A 23,942-nucleotide genomic window follows, 5' to 3' on the forward strand; every position below is an offset into this window, starting at 1 on the left:
CGGCATCGAAGAATGCCATTGAAGAGCTTATCCAGGAAGGGGAGCCTCGGCAAGTATGTTGCCAAAGATCAAAAGACCGATGCGGCGGCTCGAATAAGAAATCCGTCTTTGAATGGATAGGTGTAATCCATGTTGTCATCGGGGGCAACGAGAACGGTGGGTCCGCTCATGGGCACAAACGGGCCACCACTTCCAACATCCCCGATATAACCATTGGGAAGAAGGACTACGGGGGAGTCATCGCCCCGCACAGTGACCCGCTAGTAGTCCACTTGGACATATCCAATCACCTGATCAAGAGGTTCCTAATTGACACAGCGCCTACACGAACATTATGTTCGGGGAATGCTTCCTAGGACTCGGCCAAGATCAAGACTTGAGCCCCGCACCAATCCATTTGTATAGCTTCTCGGAGCCGGCCTGGTACCCCAGGATCGATCAGGTTGCGGTCATGTTCGGCGAGGGGAATGCGGCCAAGAATGTCCTATCGGAGTTCGTGGTCATTGACGGCTCATCCGCCTACAACGTCCTCATAGGCCGAGTCACTCTGAGCGAGGCAGACGCAGTGATGTTAATCCGGGCCCTGACACTAATGTATGTCTCGGACCGGGGGGAAGCGCATAAGCTCGTCTCCAAGAACGAGAAGGACGAGGTGGTCAACACCCGGATATCCGCCGAGGGTGCAACATGCAATCCTCAAAGTGGCAAAACAATCGAGAGAAGGGGAAGAGCCCATCCTTGCAGCGCAGGAGGAAGACCCGATGAATACCAACGTCGGCATGGTTGGAGGAACCACGACCGACCGAGAAGAACCACATCCCGGCATATGGGAAATAACTGCGACGGGCCCCTACACGAACGGCTCGGGGAGCCTGAGCATCCCTATCACCGGCCCAAGCGGGAACGTGTCTAAGCACCCCTTGAAACTTATCTCCTCGGCCTCAAACAACGGGTCCGATTACGAGACGGTGGTAAAGGGAGTCGTGGTAAAAACATGCTCACTATTGGTGGCCAACCAAGTCGGGGAAGAGTATAAGGCCCGAGACGATGGGATGGGAAGATACCTGGAAAGGATAAAAGCCGACACCGCCGCTTGATTAGAGTCTTTCCGGATACAAAGTACACTCCCGTGTCCGACGCTCTCTCAAGACACACCGGCCGGCGGACATGGAGGGTGCGCCTTTAATACACCATTGGGACGGGCAATCTCGGAAAAATCTTGTATAGCGGCGGAGGTGCCCAAAACAACTGTGGGCACCCCGACGCATGTTATTTCTAATGAAGAATGGTCCCAAGTTTTCCATCAAAGTGATTCATTTCCCCCATAGTCACTATCAAGAAGCAGGCACCGTCGCAGTCACCCCAAGAAGTAGACGCTACGGCAGTCACCCTAAGAGGTAGACGCCGCAGATCAGCTCACCCAAGTGGTAGACGCCACGGCGATCACTATCAAGAAGCAAAGCGCGTCGTTAGTCACCCCAAGAAGTAGACGTTACGGCAAAAGTCACCCTAAGAGGTAGACGCCGCAGCGATCACTCCAAGTGGTAGACGCCACGGCAGCCCACGCCAAGAAGAGATAGGCAAAAACCTCGATTACCCGGCTTTAAGCGGAGCAATGGGGAAACGAGCCCACATCTCCACATATGTACACGGCGGATAGAGCAAAACCTTGATCACCTCGGCTAATTAAGACCGAGAGTGACGGGGGAACGAGCCAATATGCTAACATGTGTGCAACAAAGATCAAAACGTAAACTCCGTTGCCCCGGCAAATTAAGACCGGGAAGAGACGAGTAAAACGCGACTTGCCCTCGGCAAATTAAGACCGAGCTTAAGACGTTAAACACAATTGAGATACGCATTCTAAACCACCTCGGCCCGGCCGAAGGTAAAAAGAAGCGCTCAATTAAATAACGCAAGAAGATATCCTCCGACAGGTCCGGGCCAAAATGGTCTGCAAACGAAGCAAAGCAACAGTTAAGTGGAAGGAATGAAATCAAAGTTCAAGAAACATGAACATTTAAAAATGACAGAAAGGGGCCTCACACCGACCCCACTCACCCTGTGCTAGGGCTGGTATGAGGCCGACGTGTGAGCGGCGCATCCGGGAGAATGATCCGCGTCGGAGGAATCCATCCTTCGACAACCCATCATCTCCCACCTCAAACACTTCATCGCCCGCTCCTCATCGGCGTTAAGAGGGACCTGGCGGCATCCATCTTAAGCTTATTTGGGGTGACCCATCCGTCACGCTCCGCCTTAGTCTCACCCCGCAAATTGACTTGGTCTTTGGAAGGACCGGGCAAGGGATATTCCTCGGAACCTCAACAAACACCCACCGATCCTTCCAGCCCTTGCAGGAAGAAAGCTTTTCAACGGAGACGTAACCCGGCTCCGTCTGCACGCTGTACCATCCGACGCGACCAGGAAACGACGGTCGAAGGTGGTGAAGCCGACGAAATAAATTAACCGTCGGAACCTCCCCCCTAAAGAGACAGAGCCAGACAAAGCCGACTATGGTCCTAACAGCCAACGGGTGCAGTTGGGCCACGGCAACGTTCATGGCTCTAATAATGGCCATAACGTATTCATTCAGAGGAAACCGGAGCCCATACTCCAGGTGTCTAATGTACACGCCGATGTAGCCCTTGGGAGGGCAACAGACCGCCTGGTCGACCCCGGGAATGACGATACTATACCCCCTGCCAAAGTAGAAGTGACGCGCGAAAGCGTCGGGACCAGAACAGCTGGCAAATTTATGGGTCCAAGCGCGGTTAGGGCAGGCCTTACAGGCATCGCCGTGATCCTCGATATACGGCCTCCCCTCATTAGGATGAGCCCCTTCGGCATCATCATCTTCCTCATCCTCCCAACCCTCCAGAACTTCTGGATTAACTTCAGGAGAAAGAGGCCTAGGACCCCTAGACCTTATCGGGATAGCCTCTAGTATCTCCTCTTCATTAAGACGCGACGGAAACCCCGGCGCACGATTACTAGGCCCGGCGTCAAGCAGAAGACATGGCAAAGCAACAATTATTTAACAAAGAAAAGATCGAGAATTTGATTGTTTACCTTGGAAAAAGGGTTACGCCGAGTAGAAGTTTGAAGGCTAGAGAGAAGTTCCACAACGAGAGTTTAAGCAAGAAGGAAATTTTAGAGAAAATGAAATTGAGGGCCAATTTCAGGGGCTAACTAACCTATTTATAGGAAAAAGCCCATGAAGAAAGACCAATCAGGCATGACCCCATGAAACGTCACCAATCGGCGAACGGACACGTGTCGGACATGCGACCACGGAATGTCAATCGTTGCAAAGTTGAACGTCAATCAATGCAAATGGTGACCAAGCTTCTTCAACACGCCCTTCATATATCTCGCCTATTCATCTCCTCAAGAAATTCCTAAGTATCCGTTTCTCCGCCGCCACATGATCAACCGAGCTTGGCAAAGACGGCCGGGCAATCAAAGCACACCTAAGCACTCTCAACCTCGGGTCCACCGCCACCGCATCTTCTCTTCCACATTTGATGTCCATTACACATCCATGTGGAGGGGGATATGGTACGGCCTGCACGAAAGTAAGCCGAGGGAGAAGAAGCCGGGGATTTAAATTCGTTTCTTACGCAGAATATACGCTCAACATACATCGGAGTCCATACCACGGCATAGACTACACTGGGGGCAAATTGATGGGGCATATTCTCGCACCACCGACCGAGTCAACACATTGAGCAAGGTCAAGGATATCCACAACAAGTCAACGACCAGACAAACCCTAACCGACGCAGACTGTCAGGTCCTTACCGAGACAACTAGCCACCGGGACACACATCCGCGAACTCATATCCAAGACCCTCGGCGGTGAGCCAACAGGCCCGTCGGCCGCCATGGGTCCCCGGCCGAGGGTAGATCGGTCTTTCCACCGCTAGCCACTTGGCCACTTGGCCACCACGTGACAAAAGGTGAAAGTCTATAAATACTACTCTACTCTCATTGAGTAGAGGATCCACAATTTAGCCTAAGAATCACTATTCATCCAGAACATCTTCCTTATCTCTCTACAACACATATTTAGCCAAGTAACATACAACTTAGTCCATTCGAGCCATCGACTTGAGCGTCGGAGTGAGTACGCTTGGCACAAAGCCAAGCCCTCAGTTCGCTCATTGTTGCAGGAGAGGCCGAGGAGAACAACCAAGGCGAGGAAGATTCAACCAAAGACGTCATCTCACAAGCGCGGGTGGTAAACAAACTTGCTCTGGAATTACACCCGGAACACTTAAGAACACCGCTAAATTTGTCTTATATATAAATGAGAATACTTAACCCGTTTTATTATTAAAACGAACCACTATATCCGTTTGTGAGCTAAACGGATATGTGCTGTCACAAACAAGAATTTGCGTTAGTTAGAATATCACTATTCCAAATCCTACTTACTCCGTACATGTCATTATTACCAAAACAAGCAAACATAAAATACTGAAAATGAGACGGCAGTACAGTAACATATTTGTATTATTATCAGTTGTGTACTCGTGTCTTCTGTAAGTTGTACACCTTCTGCAGAAATTTCATAAAATAGGTTTAAAATTTTAGTTAAACACCCACCAAAAACTCTACTTATTTAGGAAGTACACATTATACAAACTATGCCGGACTCATTAATTTAATTCACAAATTCTTATTTGTGACGGGTATATCCGTTTGCAAGCTTGTGACGAGTTAAGTATTATCTATGTGTAGTAGATAAGACAAAAGCAAATTAAATGCCTAATAAATAACAATTTATTTTGTCTTATCTTCCCGCATGAGTAATACAGAGTACTCAACATCGTGACACAAGGACAGATCACAGATATGCCCGTAGGGAGACTTGCAAATTCAGTGGCCCGGACACTGATACTCGTATCTCTACAGTCAACAGTAGTGTACCCTCACGTGACTTGCAGATGACCTCTTAACTTTAGTCAACTTGACCTTTTATCGAAATTTACCAACACACGTTGCATGTGCAGGGTCACAATCTAAATCATGCAATCATGCATTCATGCACATGTCACCTGCTTATTCATCATCAATTACGCTACCGCTTCATATATTCCCTTCTAGCCGCTCATTTCTTCTCTCCTTCCTTTTTTATGGTAATCAGATTTTCTTCCCTCTTTCCTTTTTTGGAAAGGTTTGTGTGGTCCAAATTCATTGCATGTGGGATAGAGTGTTTTGTGTGGTTCAAAATCATTTTCTTATTTCTTGTGCAAAATGGAAGGAAAAGAAACGAGCGACTGGGAGAGAGTATTATACAAAATTCACTTAAAATAAAAATTATCCGCAAATTATAAAATAAGGCCATTTTTATATTAGACATTTATTTTATTTACCAACCAAGGTCACATAAATCTGAACTAACCTTTGAATCGGATATCCAAGGACTAACAAAAATCATTATTTAAGATGAACAAATCCGTCCGAAACAATAAATGGATGAGACAAAAGATTGAATGTCTTACCCACAAACTCTTCTTCATCTATCTATATAAAATACTCCCTCCAAGTCACTATAATGTTCCCTCTTTTCCGAAACGGATTATTCAACTAATGTTCCCCTTTCTATTTTTAGAAACTTTTACTCTTATTTTATTCATTCTTGTCTCCTATCACCAAAACTCACACAACTCTTTTACTCGTATTTTATTACTTTCTTTTATGTTTTGGCCACAGAATTCTTTATTTAACTACTAATAATTTATCCCTCTTTCCTATCACCAACCTCACACAACTCTTTTACTCTTATTTTAATATTTTTCCCTAAATATTGTGCCCATATCAAATGGGAATAATATAGTGACCGAGAGGGAGTAGTATTTAAATCGTTTTCTTATTAAGACGGATATAATCCGCTTAGAAAGACTCACTTTAGTGAGTTGATATGATAGAGCTCCAATTAAATGACAGTATGTGGGTTCAGTTGACAATATCATCACAATTGGTCTCCCTTGTGACGGGTTACCATTTGTGGCGGATATTTTGTGAGATAAAATGGTAACAAAATGGGTTAGTGGAGAAAGGGGACCACATGAATAGTATTGCAGAGAGAGAAAAAGTGGGTATTTTGTGAGGTAAAATGGTATCCGTCACTCAAGAGTGACGGATATGTGCCGTCACAAACAAGATTTTGTGATATCATAAAGGGAAAGCTAGATGGCTACATTGGCTAGGCAGGCACGTGGTCAAATTCAGAAGAATGGTGAGTGAGTGCCTGAGCTAGTGGTGTGACAATGTGACATTTAAATGATGAGAAAATTGAAGGGTTGGTGAAGATAAGAAACAGTGACATTAAAATGGTGGCTTGCAATAATATTTTGTCGTGGTCTCTTTTGTATCTCAAAGATTCCAGACAATGATACTTCTACATGATTTGTTCATGCATGATTATGATTAACTTGTCAAATTTTTAAATTAACCCTTTCTGTTTGTTATAGAGTGTGCAATTCTGATTCAAGAAGTGTGACTGTGTAAGTTTATAAGCATCAACTTACATTAGGAGATGGTTTATTGATGCAAGGTTTGGAAGGTTAAAATCCGTCTTCAATCGTCTAATTACATTATGTTTCTGCATGTTAATATCAGATCAACCATTTGAGAGTGATAGACTCCAAGTCTATAAAGGCATAGTTTCATGCGAATAACCTTCAAAAGATTGCACTTTAAGAGACTTGAACCTGAGTCCCTACAAAATTTTACCCAAGTTTTAACCATCAAATTTCACCCTTGTGATCAGGCTCGATGATAATGTTGTTCACTCAATTTGCATAGATTTAGGTAATAGTATTCCGTATATGTAAAGAGTATATCAATAATTTTTTTTTGGTATTAACCGGGAGTATCCCCTATCGACATCTGGGACAATCTCCAAGATAGGAGCCCTTATCACTCACACCAGCCAACTTTGTTAAGAGTATATCAATAATTATTGATGATAGCAATAGCGAATACAGAAAAATTTCTTTCCGGGGTCCGGATTAATATTTAAAATCTATATACACATAAAAAAGTTAAAATTTTTCTTTTTAGCCTGAAAATTAGACAAAATACGCAAAAAAAAATTATGTTTCCGGTGTCCGCGCACCCCGGAAGGGCCTTAGTAGATCCGCCACTGGATGATAGTAGCTCAACAATACTCGACCACCAACCAGTCAACCACAAACGACTCCGCCACCATAGTCAGTTTAGTCACACAACCACCGGGCAACCTCTCCTACCCCCACAATACTACTACTCCCTCCATTCAACTCCACTTTATATGTTTGCTTTATCACGTTTGCCAACGCAACTTTTACACAATAAATATCTTTAGTTACGTATTTGCAAAAATTATAAAAGTTAGATATTTTTAATGTACTCTTAAAGACGAATCAAATAAGATCACACATGAATATATTTTAACTTATGTATCGAGAGAAAATTGAAGTTGAATGTCCGCTTGTGAATAGTGTGTAAAATAGAAACATGCAGAGTGGAGTTGAATGGAGGGAGTATCATAGTACAAAAAATCATCTATCAAGTACACCTCAGTAGGGGCAATAGTGAAATTCGAACCACATGTTCATTTGTGCTCACTGGTGCGGGCTTAAATTGAATGACCCCATTCCCATACAACACTATGGGCCTCGACACATAAAGTCATAGTGTCACATTCAAAATTGAATAATCTCAACATCTTAGTCACTGTTTTTTTTTTTTTTAAGAATTCAATTTACCAAACCGAGCAGTCAAATTTTCGGTTAAATGGAGCAAAAAATTCAATATTGGGTATTTTGATCAATTCACCGAACCAAATAGTTAAAATTTCAATAAGAGGCCCATTACACAAAATCGAGACCAAAATTAAGAGAAATTCTAAAACCCCATTCTCTGACACATAGCCAGTACATCACCACTAGTTGTCTCTCTTCCACCTGTCATTCACTAGTCACCTCTGATGTGTCGCTCGCCGGCCAAACAACCAAATTGGTAAAAAAAGTGAAGGGTATTCGCCGGATCAGTAAAAAAACTATGGTTTATGACGAATTGGTAAAAACAATGTGGAATTGTGACAAATTGGCCAAAAAAGTAATAACCATGTTTTGTTTACTATTCATAACTAAATTTGACCAAACTACTCTTGCTCAAATTAATGACCCAATTAAAAACACTAATCGAAATCTTGGCAAATATGGCAATTTGACACATCTCAGTTCCGATATAATCCAAACTACCCTTGCCAAATTAATGACCCAACTAAGGACGAGTCACTTCGAGTCGGGTCGATTTCGGGTTTGCAAGAATTCGGGTCTTGTCATTTGAATTCGGGGCATTTTCGGGTCAGTCATTATCAAGTTATTTATGAATAATAATCAGTTTATAACAATAAGCATCTGGGTTGATTATATTGGGTCGGACAACTCGGATTTTGGATCATTTTTACCGGGTCTAAGTACGAGTCATTTCTGTCAAAATCAATTATTTGGCTATGCCTCAATTGAATAAAGGCCATTTTGAATTTCATCATTTTTGTGGTCAATTTATAACTTAAAAGGATGGAAGAATGGAAAAGTATCTTATTTCGATCGAGTTTAAATAAGGTTGGATTATTTCAAATTTGGGATCATAATTGAGTTGTTAAGGACGAGTCTCGGATCAATTTTTTTTTAATCGGACTACTTGTGTAAGGGTAGTTTTGTCAAATCTATTTGGAATAATGAAAAATTAAGCAAAATGTAACTTTTTTGGCCAATTCGTCACAATTCTTCATTTTTTTTACCAATTCGTCACAAGTCATAGTTTTTTTACCAATTTGGCGAATACCCTTCACTTTTTTTACCAATTTGGTTGTTTGGCCGTCGCTCGCCTCATCATGTGTAATTTATATAAACGGTTTCACTCTTTTAAACGATAATCAGATTAAATTATTACAAATATTGATTTTTTTTAATAAATGAATTCTTTTAAAAAAATAAAAACAGTTACTCCAACGTGATCCGGAGACCGCACATGAACGAGGTAAGAATCGAACCCCAATCACACTTTTTTTTTTTTGAAGGTAAGACCACGAGGTCTCGCTATATTAAATTCGAATCAAAGTTAACAGCATCGATCGCCTTTTCAGGCAAAGTATCCGACCAAAGTACTCTACCACGCACTCTAGGATGACAATGCGCTAAAGAATGCGCTACACTATTGTTCACACGACTCGTAAACGACCAAACAACTGAACTAAAACACGAACTAAACTCTAAAATATCATCCACGACTAGCGAAAAATCACTTCGTCCACTCGCCTTCCTCTTCAAAGCTTCCACGACCATGAGACAATCGCTCTCCACAATCACGTATCGATGACTCCTTTGTGACGCCTCCTGGAGACCTTTAAAGACCGCCAAAGCCTCCGCCATATGAGGCTCCAGAACTTGATCTTGCGCTTCCGCCAAACCCCACTCCACCTGACCCCTTGCATTACGACACACCACCCCAAAGCTCGAGCCAACCCCCTCCTTAACCCCGGCATCAACATTGATCTTCACAAAGCCTTCCGGCGGCACCTCCCAGCCCTGCACACCCACTTCTCTCCCCACTCCCGTCCTCCTTCTCTCACGCATAGCTGCCACAGCCCCACTCCCTTCAGTTTCCTCTAGCACATCCCGCGCCCTTCGAATCACATTTAATGGGTTCACTTCAATGTTGTCAAAAATAACCTTGTTGCGGTGCTCCCATATAGCCCAACATCCAATCATAAAAAGCGCATGTTCCCGACCCCCGAACTCCTTCCATGCCGCCTCCACCCAGTCCCGGATATCTCCCTCATTCCCACCCGTAGTCTCAACCCAGTCGCGATATTTGCTCTTGTTGCTAAGGCCTCGTTGCACAGCTGCCAAAAGAAGAGCTTCACTCGGGGCCATACCAGGACGTTCCATAGCCGCTTCCAAAGCCATTTGACTCGCTCCCATTCCGACATACTCCCCACTTCCATATCCTGGGCATCCCCCGCGAGGCACTTATACGCTGACCGAACTGTAAAGATACCATCCTTTTCCCCCCACCAATACCAGACATCCTCAGGCCTTGTCAAACTGATGCGGATGTCTCTAATTCTCTCACACTCGAACGGCAAAAACAACGAGTTCAGCAAGTTCTCCTTCCACCCACCCCCTTCGTCCTCCATCAAATCCGCTACCAGCAAGTCCTCATGCCCCGCAACCTGTGGAGATAACACTCTACCCGTCTGAGTCTTGGGTAGCCACGGGTCAAGCCACACCCGTGTAGTTAACCCACTCCCAACTCGCCTTCTCCAACCATTCCTTAAGGCGTTCCTAGCCTCAATAATTCCTCTCCTGTGTAGCTAGGATTGTAACCGAGTCCCGCAGCCAAGACATCTCCCCCTGGGTAGTATTTAGCCCTCATGATTCTCGCCCACAAACTATCTGGTTCAGTTATAAGGCGCCATACTTGCTTGCCTAATAACGCCAAATTGAACATATGGAAATCACGAAAGCCCATACCCCCAAGGCTCTTCGACCGACACAACCGTTTCCACGACATCCAACTGATCCCTTTCTTCCCTTCCTCGTGCCCCCACCAAAACTGAGATATCAGGGTTCTAAGCTCATCACAAAAGTGCACGGGAATTTTAAAAATGCTCATCACATAGGTAGGGAGTGAATTGGCCACAGCCTTTATGAGAACCTCCCTACCAGCCCTAGACAGAATTTTCCCCCGCCAACCATTCAGTCTTTTGCTCAGCTTATCACGCAAAATATCAGTCAGTCCCTTCTTCGACCGACCCACTACCGTGGGTAGGCCTAAATACCGAGATTGTTCAGGAACAACCGTGACACCCAACCGCGTTGCAAGGTTATTACGCTTCTGTATCGGTACCCCCTTGCTAAAAGAGACAGTCGTCTTATCTAGACTCACCAGCTGTCCCGAAGCATCCTCATACCGACGTAAAATCTCGGTTATCTTGTCAGCTTCAGCATCATTGGCTCTTGTGAAAAAAATACTATCATCGGCAAAGAGTAAATGAGACACAGTTGGGGCAGCATGCGTAATTCGCACACCGTGCAAGCAGCCCGTTTCCACAGCTCGACGCAACTGGCTAGAAAGGACCTCCGCGCATAGGATAAATAGATATGGTGACAGAGGGTCACCTTGCCTTAGACCCCGAGATGGTCTGAACTCAGCCGAGGGGTAGCCATTTATAAGAACTGAGAAAGAGACCGTCGTCACACACTCCATCACCCGAGAAACCCATCACGAGAAGCACCCTCTCAAGAAAAGCCCATTCTACTCTATCGTAAGCTTTCGCCATATCGAGCTTCAGCGCCATATATCCCTCCTTACTCTGTGAGTTCTTCATATGGTGGAAAATTTCGAACGCAATCATGACATTGTCTGAAATAGCACGCCCAGGGGTGAAAGCACTCTGATTTTCTGACACAATATCGCCAAGGAAGCATTTCAGTCTATTAGCCAACACTTTTGAAACCAGCTTATAAGCGACGTTGCACAAGCTGATCGGTCTAAAATCGCGAATTTTGTCCGGGGCTTTCTTCTTTGGAATCAACACAATATTAGTTTTGTTTAAGGACCGTGGTGACAATTGTCCCCTCAAGATGGCTAAAACTGTCCGCACTACTTCCGTACCCACATGTCCCCAGTAAGTCTGATAAAATAACCCATTCATACCGTCGGGACCAGGTGCTTTCAACGGATGCATTTGATTAAGCGCTTGTGGTGAGTTTCTAAAACCTTAAACCCCAAATAATCCAACACATACAGATCGACATAGAAACATTTCTGGGACGAGGATCTCTTAATCTCAATCATTCATTCCATTTCCAGTAACAAATTCTCAAGGTATTTAATTTATATACTTATTGCTTTCATCAATTTCCTATTTATTTCTATTTTGTTGAGAATTTGTGTTTAATTCCCCAATAGAGATTGTGTAGTAATGAATCGGTAACTACTCCTTCCGCCTCGGTTATTTATATACTTCCGTCACAAAGAATAATAAAGGTAAATAAATGATTAAGACGGGTTAATGCCTATCGCCGTCGCCGACTCCTACCTGCGTGACAATGTCGATGTATTGTTCGCTTTGTAGTTGATAGGTTGGGGATGATGCTGAATTTGATCAATGATGGCAAAACCCTAATTTTTGAATAGGTTATCTCAGGTTCGGGTTGGTTCGAGTGGCGAAAACGGCTTGTGGTTGAATGGTTAATGGAGGGAGTTTGTATTTGATGGTTCATAGGGAGGTAAAAACCGTTGAAAGAGTACATGGGATGAGGTTTCGGAATTTGATAGTAATACGGTTTTGTTTATGGCGCGGGCTTCACTCTTTTGTTTGCCTTTTTTATTCTTTCTGAGAGGTATTTTAATCAAAGGTAAATAAATGATTGGAAATTGGAATAGAGGGAGTATTTTTTTTTTTCGGAAGGGAGTAGGAACTGCATTGTGTTTTCTGAGGCTGCATTTCAGCAGTATGGGAAGATATGGGGAGGATTGTTGGGAGTTTACTGAGAGTGGTAGACAACTCGGTATGGTTCACCAGTGTGAGGATTATGTTGCGGTTTTTAGGTTAAGTAATGGGAGTTTTGCTCAGGAGGGGGAGAATTCGGGTTTTCCTAAGATCAATTGGTTTTCCATGCTTCGTAGGTTCGTGCTGATGAATTTAAGGGTAATTCCGAATTGGAGTCTTCTAGTCAGTCAGAAGCGTAATCGAAATGGTGCATAACATTTTATAGCACGGCCATGATGTTTATTTTGATCAAAGTGTTAGATGCTTGGATGTTGTAGGTACTATTAGGTATGATTGTATGAATCATGGGCTTACGGTTAGTGATGAAGGGACATGACATTGCTTTTGGGAACTAGAATGTCTTCTTCCCTTGTGAATTGTGATGCATGCCTATGAGGGGCTAAGCTATATATTTAAATCTATGGGGAGGGCGAGTGATCACTCGTTATGAAGAACTAGCAAAAGTCATTTTCCAAAGTTGTGCGAGTAATCATGTCCTCCGTCTCAAAATTTTGTTTAAAGTATACTCCCAAGTCCCAAAAGCCAATAAAGTAAACAAGTGATCGGGGCGGAGGGAATATCAATTTACTCAAGCTTAATTTGACATACCCATTTAATTGTTATTAACTGAGGGAATGAATCATCAAAATCTAAGATTACACGGTTACCTTTTTTTGGGGGGACACATGGTTACCTGATTCATGGTACGTTCTGATCCAAATACACGGTATGCATACACGATATGCATACACACCTTTTTACATGGTAGTACGGATAACTTCAACCACCAAAAATCAGGATACGTTGTAATATGGATACACTATAAGTTTGAATGAGTTTGTGATTTGCTGGGATTTGAGGGAGTTTGGTAACTCGGATTATATTTTTGTTGACAGGAAGTAAAATGGCAAGGGGGACTATACCTGATAAATGGTCAATGAGGGTTCTTTGGGCTTGTGCTATTGGAAGTGCTGTTGGTATGTGTTATTTGTATTTATTGATAAAAATGTCCGATCTTGTTTCATAATTTGATCTTTTGACGTGAGATTACGAAAACACTGGATACTGTGTTATAAATTTTGAATTATGTAGGTCTATACATGGTTGCGGTGGACAGACAAATGAAAAATAGGGAAAAAATGATTGCTGAAGGGTTGGCCTCAGTCGACTCGGGTGGACATTCCAGTGAGAATGTGTAATTTTTTTTGGAACTAGGATTGCATTTTGAGTATTGCTTTGTATGTTTCCTTGGTGTAGACTATCAGGTCGAAATGAACGAGAATTGGGATCGTTGAAATTGTTTCGTTTGGAGAATAAGCTTAACTGTTCATACTTTGTATACATCAGCGCGTTTTGATTCATTGATTGAAGATGTGTGCGCTTCTGAGGATGTTGGGACCTTCAGTGCTGATGCTTTAGACTTTGTTTTTGTGACGAATAATCATTTGAATTGCTGATTTTGGTTGTGTCTCAGTGCTGCCACATAAAGTTTGTTGAGAAATATTTCACTAATTATGGTAAATATGTGTTTGTACATCTATTCTATTTTTCATGATATATTCTCAACAAACTTTCCCTAATTATTAAAATGTGCCCTTGAAAGCCGCACGTTGCGAGAACAATGAAAACAACATTATTCGATCGATATCAATCCACACCCAATTCATATCCAAAACTCCGCAATTCAAAATCGGTTTTGATATTTTATGTAATCCAATTCCTAGGCCGATCTGAGTTATGATCCATAACCTGATCTATAAATCTATAATTGACAAGATATAAATTTGAACAAATTTGGTTCGTAAATTGTACATGAATTGATCAATAATAATTCTGATTCGAATTTTGTTAATAAGGGATTTAAATTTAGATTATTAATGGAATTGAGTATGCGTCTACAAAATTTTGATTTGGATCAAATTTTTTTCTGTTGGTGAAGTAGGTTACGGCCTCAATACTAAGTCACAAATTCTCATTTAAGATATCCGTTTTAATTTTAAGACAGTTAAATACCATACATAAGATAAAAACAGAATGCATTGAAATTAGCAAAAAAATTTGTCTCATCTATGCATGATGTGAGTATATGACTAGTTTTATTCTTAAAACGATATCCGTCTCAAGGATGATCTACTGTACCGTGGAGTACTCGCGACAAGCTAACATGTAAAACGCTGAAATGAAAGAAAAGGGGAATAAAACGGGAGAAAAATAGAAAATGAGGAACCCACTGCTAAAAAGACGTTAAAATATCGCGATAATCAGATCAAATCCCCAAATTATCGGTTAAACTCATCCCACCTCATTCCCGTGAATTTCTCACCTGTAAGTGTTCTTCATACCTCTCCTTTAACTTATCGTAAATTTCTCGTCAAATATTTTCCCCAAATTTAATTAATTAATCACTCAAATCTCAAGTTTATGTTTAATTCTTATTTTCTGATGACATGATTAAGTTAGTATTATCAAATTGCGTTGTTTACACTTGATATAGAGTGGAATCAATTGCGCTTTCATTAGTGTAAAACCGCCTTACATTTTACAATCGCGCCATTAAAAAATGTTCCTCAATTGTAGTATCAGACTTGGAATTGGCTTATACGGAGTATCATAGAAAGGGACAGGAATGAACAGTTAGAATAACAATATGAAATTTTTAATCATGTTACTGTGCTTTGCTTGATTCCCCTTGTGCACAATCGGTTGGTCTTGCTTAAGACCGTCTTAGCTTAAACCTTAACCTCCTTTTATTTTCACCTCTATTTTTAATCATGTGTGAGAGATCTTAACTTAAGACGGTCTTAAAATAAGTAACTAAGGCGTACATCAATTCATGTGTTGTACGGTGTAGAATCTGAGCTTTGTGATAAAGTATCCGAACTTTATGTTAAAAAATATGAGCTTTATTAGAAAGTATTGAGCTCATCCATTTACACATTAAAAACATGAACTTTAAATTAGCTCAGAAAGAATACATATATGCTCGGATTCTTATACCTTGGTTGTACAATGCTTATGGTACAACTGAATGTATAATCCTATTTGTGGGCGTACAGGGATGTGTGAGCTTAACAAGTCGCGTTTTTTGTAAACTCAACTAACAGTTAGGGGATTGGCTCGAAGACTATTTGAATGCTATGAATAATTTTGTTGTTGAAACTGCAGTTTTATAACTCGAGTATTTTCTTCAAATTAGATGTAAAATGCTGCAAGTTGTTTAGTAGCAATTTCTGATCTTGTTTACTGGTTAGTGCAGCCGTGCAGGAAGTAAATCAACCTTTCGGATGGTTAAGCATTGCACAGTTCGTAATAAGAAGTAAGTTCATGTTTGCTGCTAAAATGCTGAGCTGATATCTCTTGTTAATACTCGTCATTGTCGTGTGCATATAATTTCTACAACAGCGACATTACCCGAGTATTTTTTATATTCCCAGAAAGAACTGTTATGAGCAATTTAGTTTTATTAACTTGGAAATTTGAGTATTGTTGTTCGATTTCTTATAGTGGTTCGGGAGAAGGATATTTGTTGGGAGTACGCAGATAAGTTGGATGGAAACAAGGTGAGATGCAAGTTCTGTACAAGAGTTCTAAATGGAGGAATAAGCAGATTGAAGCATCATTTATCTCGGCTTCCTAGTAAAGGTGTAAACCCGTGTAGCAAAGTACGAGATGATGTGACTGACAGGGTTAGGGCTATAATCGCGTCCAAGGAGGAATTCCGAGAAACCCCTTGTCCTAAAATTCCTAAATTCACTGAAACCATCTCATCAGGAGGAAGTATACCTCTCAATAAACCTCTGACATTTGTCGACACACCAAAATTGCTTCCGTCATTAAATCAAATGAATCATGATGCCTTAAATGAACAAGATAATGCTGAAAGGAGCATAGCCTTGTTCTTCTTTGAGAATAAGTTGGACTTTTGTGTGGCTCGGTCACCTTCCTACCAGCTAATGATTGATGCTGTAGTGAACTGTGGTTCTGGATTCTGTGGCCCGTCAGCAGAGACACTGAAGGGAACTTGGATGGACCGGGTTAAGTCTGACGTGAATCTTGGATTTAAGGAAGTCGAGAAAGAATGGTCTCGAACGGGGTGTACTATAATTGCAGATACTTGGACAGACAACAAATCGAAAGCCATGATCAACTTTCTGGTTTCATCGCCTTCTAGAACCTTCTTTCACAAGTCTATTGATGCATCATCTTATTACAAGAACGTAAAATCCTTGGCCGATCTATTTGATTCCGTGATTCAGGAAATTGGCCCGGAAAATGTGGTTCAGATTATTGTTGATGGTGGTCTTAGTTATTCTGGGATAGCTAACCATATTTTACAAAACTATGGGACGGTCTTTGTTTCTCCATGTGTTTCTCATGGTGTTAATATGATACTGGAAGATTTCTGCAAGATTGATTGGATTAATCAGTGTATCATACAAGCACAAACCATAACAAGGTTTGTCTACAACAACACGGTTTTGCTGGAGTTAATGAAGAAATTCACTTCAGGCCAGGATGTAATAAGAACAGGCATCACTAAACCTGTTTCCAACTTCCTGTCATTACAAGCGTTATTCAGACAAAGACCGAAATTGAAGCAAATGTTCAACAGTCCCGAGTATTCTGTCTACTCAGGCGGTGGAACCAAATCACAAGCTGTTTTGGAGGATAATGAATTTTGGAGAGCAGTAGAAGAATGTGTGGCTATTTCTGAGCCATTTTTAAGGATTCTTAGGGAAGTTGCTGATGGTAAACCGGCCGTGTGTTTAATTTATGAGTTGATGATGAAAGCCAAGGAATCGATCAGAACGTATTATATAATGGACGAAGGAAAATGTAAGACATTTTTGGATATAGTCGATACAAAATGGCATAACCAGCTCCATACACCATTGCATTCAGCTGCTGCTTTTTTGAACCCTTGCATTCAGTATAACCCTGAAATTAAATTCCTGTCTGCTCTGAAAGAGGATTTCTATAATGTGGTGGAAAAACTACTTCCGACACCTGAGTCGAGGCGCGACATTACTGCACAAATGCTTTTGTTTACAAGGGCAAGCGGAATGTTTGGTTGTACCCTAGCTAAGGAAGCACGAGATGCAGTGACACCTGGTAAGTATTAGCATCCTTGAAATATCAGCTTTTACTGCAGCTGACTTTGGGTGAATTAACCCTATAAAAATGGGGTGATAGTATATCAATGGGGGTAAAAATTGGCCCGAATCAAACCTGAGTATTATCCAAACAGTACAGTAGAAGACCTGTGATCTGAACGGACCGTTCAGAAACTCTTAGATTGTAGCGAATTTCTGAATTTGTATCCAAATACATGTACAGGGGAATTTTAAAACCTACTGTATAAGTTTACCCGAAATTTCTCAATTTTTCTTTTCTTTTTTTCGCTTTTTGAGGCGTGCGTTCACCCATGGACGGTTATAAAGGATGATTCATGCCAGCCGACCCCAAATCATTTTGGAATTAAGGCTCTGATGTTGTTGTTGTATACATGTACAGGGGAATGGTGGGAGCAGTATGGGGATTCAGCACCGATGTTACAAAGAGTAGCTATCAGAATCTTGAGTCAAGTCTGCAGCACTTCAACATTTGACAAGCAATGGAGCACATTCCAACAACTTCATTTCGAAAAAAAGAACAAAATTGATAAAGAAGATTTGAATGATCTCATCTACGTAAATTACAACCTCAAGCTCGCAAGGCCCAAGACCAAGTGTTTTGATCCAGATCCTATACAACTCGATGACATTGACATGACCTCCGAGTGGGTTGAGGAGATCGAGAGCCCAGTCCAAACGACCCAGTGGCTTGATCGGTTTGGTCCTGCTTTTGATGTGAGTGACTTGAATACTAGGCACTTTAGCAGTGGAATATTTGGTCCGAACGACTTTGGCTTGTGACTATAAGACTGGCATTCCATGATCACATTTCATCAGGTAGATATCAGGTACGTCTTGTTGTATACGAGAGTTGTAAGTTTTAGATGGATTTTAGTGTACTCAACATATTATTGAATATGAAGCAACACGTCCAGTTCTTCTGATATGTCAATAGCACCAGACACTGCTTAAAGTTACATGAAAAATACACTGAAACAAATAAGATAAGGAGTAAAGTAGATGATACCAAAGATGGTGTAAGAAGAGCTAGTGTGTTAATCTCGAAAGACTTGCCAACTAACTAGAAGATCTCCGAAAACCTCTGGCTATATACACAACAACCATCACATGAACCCAATCTTGTATATCATCATAGAATCGAAAAAAGGCACGTCTCCACGATCTTTTCAAAACTAATGTGCCACACACTCCCCAAAATCCTGTAATGAATCCAAGCGTCACACTTATACACAATCCTAGGAAAAAACCATCGCTTTTGTGATCCTTTTGCCGAGTGATACGATCTCCGTTTTGGGGAATAGGGGCTGCTTGATCACCTGGACATTTAGAGAGTGGTGCTCCACAAAGTCTAGGGTTCCCCATGTATGCTGAATTATCAAACCCTTGTAACTGAGTTCCTAGAGGAATTTTCCTTGATAAGTTATTCTTCGACAAGTCCAAGATCTCCAAAGCATCAATCGATGCTAAACTTGTGGGAATTTCACCGGAAAGATGGTTGTGTGATAAATCAAGAAATTCAAGAGAGGTCAGTTGTCCTATTCTTGACGGCATAGCTCCACTCAAATTGTTCTTTGATAGGTTTAAGAACACCAAACCAGCTAGGCTTGAAATTTCATCAGGATTCAGGAATTTCACCTTGTAAATTGTTGTCGGAAATATCAATGCCTTTAAGAAGTCCTAACAAAACATCAAAGCTCTGCTCTTTTCTTTTCCACATAAACCATGCAATATCAAAAAAAGGAAAATTATCGTATAGTTCAATTAGGTTCTGGGATTTTTTGTGTGTTAGCCATCATGGTCAGGTTGTATAAGCATTTTGGAAGGGTTCCGAAGACGTGATTGCTTGATAGGTCCAAGATCTGTAGAGAAGAAAGCTGGCAAAGGCTGGAAGGTATGTCCATTGTAAAATGATTGTTGCTCAGGCTTAGAACTGTAAGATATTGTGGACCCTGCCCAAGGTTAGGAGGTATGGACCCTGTCAGTGAATTATATGCTAGATCTAAAACAGCCAAAGACGTAGAATTTATCTACGACATGGGTAGTTCACCATAGAGCCTATTGTTGCGCAGATGAAGCGCTTGGAGATTGGGTAATGCTGCCATGAAAGATGGCAAATTTCCGGTAATGTTGTTCTTTTGTAGCTTCAAAACATACAAGTTAGGGAATGAACTCCAGCAATCCGGAAGCGTCTCAGAAATTAAATTCTCTGAAAGGTCAAGGGTCATCAGATTCATTTTAGCTTCTGGGCATACGAAACTGAATAACCCATGAGAAAACTGGTTCTTGTGTAGTAATAGTTGTTTGAGCTCATGTCTAAATCAGTGAGCGATTGTAAGGTGATGGATAGATCCGGTAGTACCCCATAGATCATATTATTGGACATGTTCAAGGATTGTATAGTAGATGGTGGTGATGCACTCCAAAAAGATTTCGGAACAATGTCACTGATACCAGTTTTGGATATGTCAAGAACTGTGATGTTTTGTTGAGTTGTAAGCCATTTCGTAGTTGATTTCCAGCGAGTGAGAGATACGAGAGTTTATCAACATTCTTGATTTCAGTTGGAATTTGACCACTCAAATTATTCCAGCCCAAATCGAGGGACGTAAGATTGTGCATCTTCCCAATTTCAGTCGGAATTTGACCACTCATGCCTCTAAATAAGGTAGATTGTTGACAACAGAGACCCAATTGGAGACACGACTGAGATCGATATCACCCAAATTTATTTCCCTTAACAACCTCAGATTCGAAAGCCAGGACAAGCTTTCAGCACTATCGACACTGAAACTGAGATCAAGAGACGATAATCTTGAAAGATTTCCGATTTCATGAAGAACCACTCCACCAAACCCGGTATTGGAAAGGTTAAGGTACTGTAGATTACCAAGTGAACCAATAAACTTGGGTGTGAACTTCCATTGGAAATGATTAAAACTAAGGTCCAAATATTCTAAATGCTGCAACTCGGCTAGAGAAACGCCAATTGTACCTTCTAGACAAAACTCGCAGTAGTAATCAGGTCTAGGGATGGCAATACGGGTCGGGCTAAGGCGGGCGGCACGGGCACGACACGAGTCCGGCACGAGCACGACACGGCACGGATGAATAATACTGTAATGGCACGAGCACGGCACGAACGGGTTTGAGGCGGGCCGCGGCTGCATTTTTTGGAAATTCCCGTGCCTAGGCACGGCACGGCCCAAGCACGGAGGGTCCGGCACGAACCAGGCACGGCACGGCCCGAGATTTGGCCCGTTTCTTAATTATTTAATTAAATTCCATTTTTTAATATCGTTTTTTAATTATTTAATTAAATCTAGTACATTAAAAATACAAGTAATCAACTAATCAACACATCAAATACATTAATATTTAATAAAATATATATTTAAATCGTTAATATTCATTATTTATATAAATAAAAGAGTATTTAGAAAAAAATACTAAGGTTATTGGGTCGGCCCATGTGCTAAGGCATGATTAGCCCATTGGCCAGTTACGGCCCAAGCACGAAACTAGGCGTGCCAGGAGCGGGCCGTGGCGGAGATTTGGGTGAGTGGGCCAGGCACGACACGGCACGGCCAGCCCAATATTCATGCCTGGGCCGGGCCATTTTTTGGGAAAGGCACGATGCGTGCCGGCCCAGCACGGCCCAATGCCAACTCTAATCAGGTCCATTTCCACGAAGATGGAGCATGGTAACATGGCCAGTGTAATTTTTGCAGCTAATGCCGTGCCACTGGCAGCAGTCAAGACCGCCTCCCTAAGAATCAAGGAGGCCGCAGTGGTCAACGAGAATGTCGTGTTTTAGTGTTGAGGAAAGTATATTGCAGACTTTGTTGAAAAATGAACGTTGTGGATGTTGGTAAGTCTTCGTCTTGGTGGTCTTCCTAGACTGTAAAATATGATTTGATCCCACTGCTTTCTATATGGGCTCCCTCATACCGACTTTTAATTAACCCGATTAGGCGATTATTGCTAAGTTATCATGTCAACAGATCCTTGATTATTTTGAGATTAACTCATTTAGTTTTCTACTTCTTCCGTCACAGTCAATAGTTTACGTTTGCTTTATTTTCCCCTCACAAGATAAAGCAAACGTAAACTATTCACTGGGCCACAGAGATATTAACTGTAGAACAATTAAAGGATATACTGGATAGAAATTGTATTTTCGACACTGCCTCAAGGTAGGAAGATCCGAGTCCCAAGAACAAGTGTCTTGACCCGGATCCAATCTAGCTTGATAGCATGGATATGACTTCCGAGTGGGTCGAGGAGATTGAGAACCCAATCCAAACGATCCAGTAGCTCAATCAGTTTCGGTCTGCTTTCAATTTGAGAGATTTCTATGTATACATGACACTTTTTAGGCCTGCTATATTTGATATTTCGATCCGAACGACTTTGGTTTGTGAATTGTGAGTTGTGTCTAAAACTCTGAACTAGTTTTAAGTAAATACTTATATTCTGAATGTGTAGCTAATAGTTACTCATACGTCTTAAATCGTACAATTTCGGATTTCTAGAATGTATTTCTAGGATAATCGAATCCTTCGATAGCGAAAAACATAATAGTATTAGTAGAGTGAGAGCGAGAGGGTGGGGAACAAAGTTGGACAATAAATGGCAAAATATAGAGTAGAAAAAAAGTGATTTGAAACATATATAATAGAGTTTACTTATAAAATGTCGATACAGAAATCGCAAAAACACGGTGCAAGGCCGGCATAGCATAGCACATCAACATCATGTGTGACCATGCCTACGCGTTACCACTGCCTTCTCAATTTTGGCACGCTCATTATCCCTACACACAAATTCTCAGTTCAAACGGGCCTATTTCGTCTGAAGGTTTCAGACGAGTCTTATGTGACCATTTTTATGGTTAGAACTTAGAAGTGACCAATTTTAAAAGCTCATCTAAAACGTTCAGACGAAATAGGCCGTTGAAATGAGACTTGCTGATCCTTATAAACAACTTGGAACAAATCTAAAGTAGATGTTGTCTAAAAAAAAAAATCTAAAGTAGAAAAACTACCAAGTTGGCTGAAGATACACGCCAATTTTTGTGTAAAAAAATCAATGTTAAAGATTTGTTCTTATCCTGTACTCCTAGTAGTCTTACTTGGTAATCATGAAATACAATCAACTACTAGTAGAATATATTCTTATCAAGTAGCGCAAGGAAATCTACCTCTAAGCCGAAAGGAGAGATCTTACTGGCTAGATTTTTTTTTTTTTTTTTTTTTTTTTGACAGCGGTAAAGAAAAGTTTTACATTCGTATGGCCTGCCGAGCCAGACCATGAGCAACGCTATTAAGTTGTTTCGGAATAAAATTAAAACATAAGCAATGAAATAAACTTGCAAGACCACGCATTTCCTCCAAGATGCCAGCAATCAAATGATCTTCCTTCTCAACGCCTGCGAGTTCGTTTAGAAGTTGTAGACAATCCGATGAGATATCCAGGTGAAGAAAGCCCCCGGAACGTGCCCATACAAGAACATCACGAATACCCAGTGCCTCCGCCTGTAATGCTGATTCCGCTCTAGTTCTCACCTGCCGCCGCATACGCTCTCGCCCCATCTCATCATAAGCCACCCATCCAACTGCCGCCTTAAAAGATCGTTCCCAACTAGCATCCACCTTAACCCGGATAACATTACAATGATCCGGCTTACCAATCATTTGAAAGAGGTGCCCGTCTCTTATATCCGCTGCATTGTGCTCAAGCAGCTCCCCAACACTCCTTCTTGACCCTTTCGTCAATCCCTTACCATCCACCTGATCATTTAAAGTACGAACCTTTTCATTGATTAAATCAAACAAAATTCCAGACAGTACATGTGGGTTCATAGTCAGTCCTTCAAACTTAACCTTGTTTCGAATAATCCATAAACCCCAGAAAATTGCTATGAAAAGAATTACCTTTTTCACCCCTCCTTCCCGCCTCACCAATACCGAATCCAATCAATAATCCAATCAGTCATATTTAAGGACTTTGCACCTTCAACCTTAATACCTAAATCAGATCCCGCCCAGATCCTAGCAGAGACCTCACAGTCCCTAAACAAGTGTTCTACGATCTCCAACTGGTTATGGTAATCTCCACACAGTCCACAGAACACGTCCATCGCCATATTTCGTTGTTGGAATTCTTTCCCTACGGAGAGCGTGTTCCTAATGATTCTCCAAATAAGAATTTTCCATGTATTAGACTATTAGGGACCGGAAGAGTTC

The 23,942-nt window shown here is 41.7% G+C and overlaps 2 protein-coding genes across 3 annotated transcripts; both read left to right on the forward strand.

Moving 5' to 3' along the window:
• Window positions 1–11,738: 11,738 nt before the first annotated feature.
• LOC141622080 (uncharacterized) lies at window positions 11,739–13,952 on the forward strand. Its single transcript, XM_074438134.1, has 3 exons — window positions 11,739–11,895; window positions 13,459–13,539; window positions 13,655–13,952. The coding sequence occupies exons 2-3, from the start codon at window positions 13,467–13,469 to the stop codon at window positions 13,759–13,761; spliced, it is 180 nt and encodes a 59-aa protein (XP_074294235.1). The 5' UTR covers window positions 11,739–11,895; window positions 13,459–13,466; the 3' UTR covers window positions 13,762–13,952.
• Window positions 13,953–14,704: 752 nt separating this feature from the next.
• On the forward strand, window positions 14,705–21,911 carry LOC141618438 (uncharacterized). 2 transcript variants are annotated; one of them, XM_074435548.1, is made up of 5 exons: window positions 14,705–14,887; window positions 15,819–15,878; window positions 16,067–17,674; window positions 18,077–18,524; window positions 21,426–21,911. In XM_074435548.1, coding segments are annotated over exons 2-4 (2,010 nt in total). In that variant the 5' UTR covers window positions 14,705–14,887; window positions 15,819–15,877; the 3' UTR covers window positions 18,478–18,524; window positions 21,426–21,911. The 2 variants fall into 2 exon arrangements, with proteins under 2 accessions (XP_074291649.1, XP_074291648.1); XM_074435547.1 differs by lacking the exon at window positions 21,426–21,911 and having other exon boundaries at window positions 18,077–18,622.
• The last annotated feature ends 2,031 nt before the right edge of the window (window positions 21,912–23,942 follow it).

The sequence above is a fragment of the Silene latifolia genome, chromosome X (assembly GCF_048544455.1).
Source record: "Silene latifolia isolate original U9 population chromosome X, ASM4854445v1, whole genome shotgun sequence".
In the NCBI taxonomy this organism is placed as follows: Eukaryota; Viridiplantae; Streptophyta; class Magnoliopsida; order Caryophyllales; family Caryophyllaceae; genus Silene; species Silene latifolia.

Excerpts from the sequence above, each read along its gene's own strand:
- LOC141622080 (XM_074438134.1), top strand. The coding sequence starts at position 13,467 with ATGGCAAGGGGGACTATACCTGATAAATGGTCAATGAGGGTTCTTTGG. Across the intron at positions 13,540-13,654 it reads TGCTATTGGAAGTGCTGTTG|GTCTATACATGGTTGCGGTG; the intron begins GTATGTGTTATT and ends TGAATTATGTAG.
- LOC141618438 (XM_074435548.1), top strand. Across the intron at positions 17,675-18,076 it reads ACGAGATGCAGTGACACCTG|GGGAATGGTGGGAGCAGTAT; the intron begins GTAAGTATTAGC and ends ATACATGTACAG.